The sequence below is a fragment of the Triticum dicoccoides genome, chromosome 4A (genome assembly GCF_002162155.2).
Source record: "Triticum dicoccoides isolate Atlit2015 ecotype Zavitan chromosome 4A, WEW_v2.0, whole genome shotgun sequence".
Lineage (NCBI taxonomy): Eukaryota > Viridiplantae > Streptophyta > Magnoliopsida > Poales > Poaceae > Triticum > Triticum dicoccoides.
Genome location: NC_041386.1, coordinates 542,824,257 through 542,832,606, shown reverse-complemented (window position 1 = coordinate 542,832,606; position 8,350 = coordinate 542,824,257). Strand labels below are relative to the sequence as shown.

General features: G+C 44.8%; 1 protein-coding gene across 1 annotated transcript; it reads left to right on the top strand.

Annotated features, from left to right (window-relative positions):
* Positions 1-2,069: 2,069 nt before the first annotated feature.
* LOC119286645 lies at positions 2,070-7,395 on the top strand. Its single transcript, XM_037566064.1, has 6 exons — positions 2,070-2,396; positions 3,444-3,649; positions 5,247-5,538; positions 6,336-6,443; positions 6,567-6,814; positions 6,902-7,395. The coding sequence occupies exons 1-6, from the start codon at positions 2,199-2,201 to the stop codon at positions 7,017-7,019; spliced, it is 1,170 nt and encodes a 389-aa protein (XP_037421961.1). The 5' UTR covers positions 2,070-2,198; the 3' UTR covers positions 7,020-7,395.
* The last annotated feature ends 955 nt before the right edge of the window (positions 7,396-8,350 follow it).

Below are 8,350 nucleotides of genomic sequence, written 5' to 3'. Positions count from 1 at the left end.
GCAGAAGCAGGAAACCCTAGAAGGAGGGATACCGAGCCGCGAGGGATCCACATATAGCCCAAGCGAGCCGTGCCCCCCTGGGCCCAACTCGCCAAATGGGCCGGAGAGGGACGGGGAGCCGGTAACCGGGCGGGGGACCCGACTGGGCCAAGAGGAACAAGCGGGGGGAAATCGATAACCGAAGAAAGGAAGGGGGGAGGGGGAGGCCCACTAGCCAGCACCGCCCCAATAGGCCCAGCAGGCCCACACGGGGAGAAGGCCCGCGAACTGGCGGCCACTACACAGGGATCTGGATCTAGGGTACACGTAGCGACCAGCGGCCCCACCGCCGCCGCCGCCGGCGACGGAGCCCCCGCCGCCGGAGACGGAAAGGGAGATGGAGAGCCTCCAAGCTCCCCATCAGGAGCACGACCCCAGACACCAGGCGCAGGGGACGCGAACGCAAGCTTACCAGATCTACGCCGACGTCGCGAGACCCGGAGCCAGCCGTCGGCCGACGGAGGCACCCCCAACTGTCGGCCCCGACCCCCGGGAGCAAACTTACGAGGGCGAGGGGCGGCGCAGGTGACCCCCACCTCCCCAGAGCAGGTCACCGCACCACCGGGGGAGGAAGGTAGAGACCGCGAATCCTCCTCATCCGACAGCAGCGCCCAAAAACGAGATCCAAGAACCGGCAGCAAAGAGAGAGAAGGGGAGAGATCCACCTGCGGGGAAACAGGAGAGGATAGGGGGAGGGGAGCTACGCATGAAGGTGAGGGCGACCGGACGTCGGCCACCGGGGAAGGGCGGGGAGCAGATCTGCCGAGGCGAGGAGGAGAAGGAGGGGAAGGGAGAAAGAAAGGAGGAGCCATCACCGGGGAAGGGCGGGGAGCAGATCTCAACGAGCAATCTCCTCTACTCCCAAACTCTCATATGACAGATTTCGGGCTTCCGGAAGTTGGAGTATTCAAAACATATGAGTATATCTCATGGTATCTCACATGCTTGAAAGACTTAACACAAGGTAGGTCAAAAATCTAACTGTTGCGCACTAAATCATGTAGCTCGGAGCTTCCAACAATTACGTCCGGAGGCTCCGAAGTGAGCATATATGGTCACCAATGCATGTGAGACTATCATTCAAGCATGCTTTGTCTTGGACCACAAAGCGCATAGGTTTTTTAAATAATAATAATAATAATAATAATAATAATAATAATAATAATAATAATATTTTCCCCTTAAAGTTGGTAATGCGAGGTCAACAGCATGCACGATGATATTGAGCTCTAACAACCGAACACCATGATTTTTGTTATTGACTAAAATCTTCATTTGAACACGAAAAAGTTTCTTTTTAAGTGCCAAGTTTACAAGACGGTGACTTAGTCAAGTTCAACGTCGGAGAAGTTGTGGTTAAGCAAGATTTGATTAAAGTTTTAAAGATGTTCTACTTTTTAGCAAGCAATTTTAAAAAGTCAAAATTTTCACGATCCACCCAACATTTTTGGAACACACAGTTTACCCAACATAGAGAACGGACAAAATGAAAAGAAACCATCCGTAACAAAAAGAAGCAAATGGCATGAAATGAAAAGCCATGTCGGCCCCAAAACGTCCACTTAGTCATCACGACGTCAGTTCACGTTTCCCACGCATAGCAAACCACAAGAAAAATAAGAAGAAATCTTGTATATATATCCATGCCAGGTTGAGTCATCCACCGTGTATTTTCCACAAGTCATGTCGGCTTCAAAGAGTCCAGCATCTCCGGCATAGAGAACCACAGGAAAATGAGGGAAAACCAACCGTGCCAAGTGAAGAGGAAGAGAAAAATGTCCAATAAGCACATGACATGACATGATGACCGGTGCATATTCCGTTCCACCTCCATCCACACGCACACTGGTCGACCAAGAGCTCGCCGCGCTGGCCCACACGTCAGCTACCGGTGCAGCACCCTGGTCGGCCGAGAGCTCGCCGCGCTGGCCCACACGTCAGCGACCGGTTCCGTTGAGGTAGGAATTTGAGTCCGTTTTCCTTTTCTCTTTTTCGAGCGGCGACGAAATGCAGTCCACCTCCGTTTGCTACCCACGCACGCGGCCGCGGGCCCACGGCCGGAGGAGCTAGAAAGACCTATCGCCACCAGGCCCGGTCCCGAGGGAAAGGAATCCAGCAAGGCAGCCAGGAGCGCGCCCCCACCCGCCGGCGACGGCCACATGCCGACCGCCTCCTGCCTCCGCCCGCCTCTCCGCAGCGGCCGCTCCGCCGCGGCGGGCCTCAGGTTCCCTCCCCCGGCGGGGCTGGCGATTGGGAGCTGGCGGAGGAGGCTCGCCGGGGTCGGGGTGGCGGCCGCCTCCGCCTCGCCCTTCGACGAGCTCTACGCGCGGGGAAGGCCCATCCACGGCCCCTCCAAGGTGGGCGCCCTCCCCCTAACCCGCCCCTCCCTCGGTCACATCGCCCAGCCCACTTCTCTCTCCCAAAAAAATTGAATAGTCTGGTTGCTTGTACATATTGAGTTTGTTTATTATCATGGGAACTGTTTGGTTCGTCATGAGATTGAGATGTGGTGCTCTGATGCGGCGGATGGAGCGTCCGCGTGCGGCTTGTAATGTTTTGGTTACTAGATCATCTACCAGGCTCAGACGTGGCCGTTAATCATTATTAATACTTGTGAATAAGATGAGGTTGTTGTTACCATCTGAAAATTGGTGTAGTCCGATGAGATGCTTGAAACCGGTGAATTGTTGATTGGATTAATTGAGAGATCATAATTCGATGCTTCCACTTTTTGTTGCTGCCAGTGTGAGCCCGTGTCAATTTCGTACACAAAGGGACAATTCAAATAATCTGAGTGTTCTGCAAGAGTGGACAAGTAATGAAGTTATAGTCCTAGTATTCTAATATCGCTTGCCCACCGTCATCCTCAGGACTGGTCATCCTGGCAATGGATCTGCTGCTCATCGTCATCCTCAGAACCAGGTCTAAAGAATGGCAAGTCATGATCTTGCTAAAAGAGAGTTGGCTACTTGCTTTTCCTGGTCCTGGGGCTCTCCCACTCTGAATGATGTAGTAACATTTCAGATCTTGAAAATTGGGTTAACTTATGGATTAGATGGGTTTGAGTTGTATGCATCTGAAATACTTTGCACGCACAACTTGGCTGGTACGGGTAAATCATATATATCATATATATACTTAAGTAGTTGATCCCCACTACTTCTATTTATCTCAATATGCACCACATGCCACCTCATCGACCTTATTACTTCTATTTCTCTCAACATGCATGAGAAGTGCTACAGAAAATTGTTTGATTTTATTGTTCTACCTTTACACCCGAAAATTGTTTGATTGTGTTCTAATTGTTTGATTTTATTCTTCTAGGTTCTAGGTTCTTGAGATTGTATAGTCACTCTGCACTCTACAGTGCATTTTAATGACTATGTTTGATTTCCTTGTAGAAATCTACCTTGTGGAATTTGATCCAAGACATAGAGCCTTTGGATCTTAGTGTCATTCAGAAAGATGTTCCTCTTGAAACGGTTGATGCAATGAAGAGGACCATCTCTGGCATGTTGGGTCTGCTTCCATCTGATCAGTTCCGTGTTGTTGTAGAAGCCCTTTGGAGTCCATTTTTCAAGTTATTGGTATCTTCAATCATGACTGGGTAAGTTCTCTGGTTGAAAAAGATATTTTCTTATTGGTTGCACATGGGTTTTCTGAGAGTTGGTTGGTTCATCAGGCACATGAATTTTCTTGTGCTATTTTATTAAAAAAAAATAGATGACAATCAACAATGACCATCTTGCGGAAGTGTATGGCGCTATTAGATGACTACACGTGAACCTGAAAAATATTAGTAAGGAATAATAGCATGTGAATATGGAAAACATACCCAAGTTTGTAGTAGTGGTACAGCCATGGCATGCTATGCACTAAAATATAAGCACCATAATATCTTGGGAATACGTTTGAATGGTGTTTGATCTTTCATTGTTGGAAAGTGACATTTCTTGGATGTATCCATGCTGTGGTGTTTTCCTGGTTTTCTTCCATCCTGCTAGTATACCTTTGTTTTCTTGAACCGTTCATTGTTTATGTTCTTTCAATGTGTTGAGGTTCATCTGTTCCATTTGGTTAATTACTAATGTGGTGGTATTGATAGCTTGGGCCTATTTTTCACTCCCTCCGTTCCACAACAAGAATTATGGAACGGAGGTAGTAGGTTAGAAGTCGTGATCTTCTTGTTAGTGCTGCTGAGTTGGTTGTCACTTGCTAATCACTCATTCGTGGAGAAATAAAAGCTAGTTGCCTGCCCTCATCTTTTTTAGCCTGATAGTTACCTACTTGACTATGTTTTACAATTTTGGCCTGGAATTTTGGTGCACCTATTTTCAGTAAAGCTGTCTTTTTTTGTATATGCTAATTATCATGAAGTTCATGTTGTCGATATGAGTTGCCTGGAGATATGGATAAGAATTCCTTCCTTTGCCGGTAAATGAATAGGAATCAGGTCAATAAAACTGGAACAGTTTCAGCCTTCCTCTTGAATTGAGCTACTATCAAGGACATCATTCCCATGTGATAGCTCCTGTTACATTTTTTAAATGTTGGCTATATGACAGATGGGTTATTGCATCTATTTCTATCAGTACTAGCATAATGCCTGGGTGTTGCTACGGAACTACAAAATAGTTGAAGTTGCATTGGATTAGCAGTATACAACAACCAATGGACTTGAACACTGCAAAGAAAAACTCAAGCAAGCCCGCAACACTGCACTGTGTAACTGCACTGCCATGGGAGCACTGACATGTACTTATAAAATACTTTCTCATTCAAAACATGAGTGAGGGGATCGCTTGCTGGTTTGATTGAGCTGGTTGTACACACATGTGTGCGCTTTGAGGCTTCCCAACGGCATTATTTTTTACTGTTCCGTCTATAAAAAAAAATCAAACCAGAGGAGTCTGATGGGTTCTAGATGGATGAGAAAGATAGGGATGGAATGGGGAGTGAACTCTTCCAAACCAGGAAGGGGGATTAGGATGAGGGAGATTAGGATGGAATGGGGATTGAACTTACTGCTCCCACCACCAACTCCAATTTATAAGGTAGTAGAGATTTTGAACAAGTTTGAAGCAACTGTTTGTAGTCTTTGTTTTGTTTGCGAAGTGATTTGTATTAACATGTTTATTCAAAGCACAGCCGACATGTATTGATGTACCAGAAGGCTGTAGTGCTTACTTCATTTCTTCTTGCAGGTATACTCTACGTAATGCTGAATGCAGGCTCTCTTTTGAAAGGAACCTAGAACTTTCTGAAGAAGATGCTGAATGTGAGAAAAGAGACACGACTGAAGATAATCTTCATGATATCAATTTGGGTAGGCCTGTTACAATTTTCAGATTATCGGAAGATGACATGCCCCAGGACTCTGGAAAAAGTGACGAAGAATCATCTGGTGAGAGTATGGGGGAAATGTTAAGTAACTTAACACCCCAAGTGGAAGAGCAGATTATTCGGTTGCAATCTCGTTTGGATGCGATGAAAAAGGTAATAGTCTCAAATCATATGTCCTGATCAGGAATATTCAAATAATCGTGAACAAACTTCTTTCGGTTTATTGGTTATTGCTTTTATCATGTACCTGGTTATATTGCCTGATTCATTACTTAGTATGATTTTGTTTATTCCCATGCCTTCTGTTTCCTGTCTGTAAATGACTATTGATCAGATATAAATTTTAAAAAATGTCTGCAATATATCTATCTTGTTAGGCCTGTGAATCAAATATTGTCTTCTGCTGCCATTGGAACTTTACAGGTTCATCCCAACCATGTACTCTACTTTTACAATTTTCTTGTTAAACATATATGCTAAAGTCATCTTTAACTTGTATTTGTATTACTGAGAACTGATCTGACACCAATTGAATTTCATTTCGATCCGCTATTATTGCTATGCACCGAAGTCCGCTGCTTTGTGCAACTTTTGTTGTCGTAAATTTCTTAAGTGCTATATTTATATGACGGCCACCGCTTTGTGCAACTGTTTCTGTGAAAATCCTAGTTGATAATTTTGGGACCCGATAAATCCCAAACGTTCGGATTTTAAGCATGTCACCCCAAACGTTTTTTCATGGCAACTTTAGTTGTTAAAACATGGCAACTTTGTCCCAGTTCATTTTTTTGTCAGAACATTGCCATGTTTGCCAACCTCGCGTGAACTATAGTTGCCATGCTTAAAATCCAAACCTTCCGGATTTATCATTTCCGTAATTTTGTGGCTGACTATATGCATTGTGCCTGTTGTGTTCAAACCTGAAGGTTTATTGCTTTATAATCTTGTAGGAGTTGCATGACCTGAAGAGGAAAAATTCTGCCCTTCAAATGCAACAGTTTGTTGGAGAAGAGAAAAATGATCTGCTAGACTATCTAAGATCCCTAACACCAGAGAAGGTATGTACATCTCAACAGCTTACTGATGACTAATTGCTCTTGGTACAAACCCCAAGCAACAAAGAAAATCCAGAGATTGGTCCTAGGTTTCTTTACAGTGGCCTGACTAGCTGTTGTGCACAGGTTGCTGAACTCTCGGAATCCACCTGTCCCGGTGTGCAAGAGGCTATCCAGTCTGTTGTGCATGGTTTGCTTGCTACTCTTTCCCCCAAGGTACACTCAAAGTCTCCTCCGCCACTAGAGAATGCTGGGGGAGCCCTAAATCGTGGGGGTGAGGACGATGACTGTGCAGAGCTTGTCGAGAATACTTCCCTCCCGTTTCAGCCCCTAATATCTGTCCCACGTGATTATCTTGCACGTTTGCTATTCTGGTAAATACAAATCAGATTCGTTATGCTTTGTTTGATTTGGCCTTTCTGTTCATGGCCAATTAGTGATTGACATTGCGTCCTGCTCAGGTGCATGTTGCTGGGTCACTACATCCGGGGTCTGGAATACCGGTTAGAGCTGGCACACCTTCTCAGAATATCTAGCGACGTGGGGTCTTTCCCCATTGATGACAATCATTTTATTTGAGAAAGCTTCGCTGGCTTATTGAGATCCATCAGCGAAGAGGATGAAAATGCACTGGCCAAGAGGCCGCAGAAGTTGCTGTTTGGGGCATTTCCTGACAATGAAACAGGGAGTTCTGGGCCATAGCTCCTGTTGTAGTTCTTGTAAAGTCGGAACGAAGGCGTTCGGGTGTAAAGTTAGTGTTACATATCAATGTGAACAATATATTTTATTTCCTTCTATTTATTGTGTCGTATACAAAATAAACATGTTGTTCTTGCTGCTAATCTCGTGGTAGCATGGTGGATACTGGGTATTAGGCATCCCTTGTACTCATAGGTTGTATGTATTTGTCTAATGTTTATCACGTGAATGATATTATATTGTCGAGTCGTATCAAGGTTCCTGGACGTGTGTACCGATATAACAGCTCTAGATGGATGGTTCTTGATGAAGGTAAGTAGTGTACAGTCTGCCTTTAGTATATTGTGTACTCCCTTCTGCCACTCAAACGGATGTATCTAATGCTGCCTTCAGTATATCTTGTACTCCCTTCTGCCACTTAAACGGATGTATCTAACGCTGAAACATGTTTTGATATATCTGTTTGAATTTGCTCGAACAGATGTATCTAACATTGAAATATGTTTAGATACATTCATCTTAACAGAATATGGAACGGAGGGATATATCTGTTTGAATCTGCTCGAACAGATGTAAGGAAGTAGATAGTTACGTATGATGTAATAACTTTGATTTGAGATCCAAGAAATAGTACTCCCTCTGTCCTAAAATTCTTGTCTTAGATTTGTCTAGATATGGATGTATCTAATACTAAAATGTGATTTGATATATCCGTATTTAGACAAATCTAAGACAAGAATTTAGACAAATCTAAGACAAGAATTTTAGGACGGAGGGAGTATCTGATTCATACATCTACCATTTCACAATTTTTGTTATATTGATTCATCAAAACCTATAAAAGCTCTAAAAGCATCTATTTATGAGCTTTTATGGCTTTTTGGTCAAAGTGGAAAAGTTGCAAAAGTAGAAGCAAAAACTCAAACAAACGGGGCCTTAGAGCATCTCTAGCATACCACGTATAATGCCCCGACCCGCAAAATAACCGTCAAAATACGTGCCCGCGCGAAAAAAGCCGTCCGATCAGACAATGTAAATGCGCCTGACCCGTAAAAAAATTGAGGGTCGCGGTAAAATCTCACCTCCAACCCGCGAAAACATAGATTTTCCCCTTGACCCAACGGTGCCCTGTATCTCAGAAAAGCGGTTGGCGGGAGGGACATTTCAGCCCGCTCGTGTTCCCCACCCCCCTTCCGCAGCCGCCCGCCATC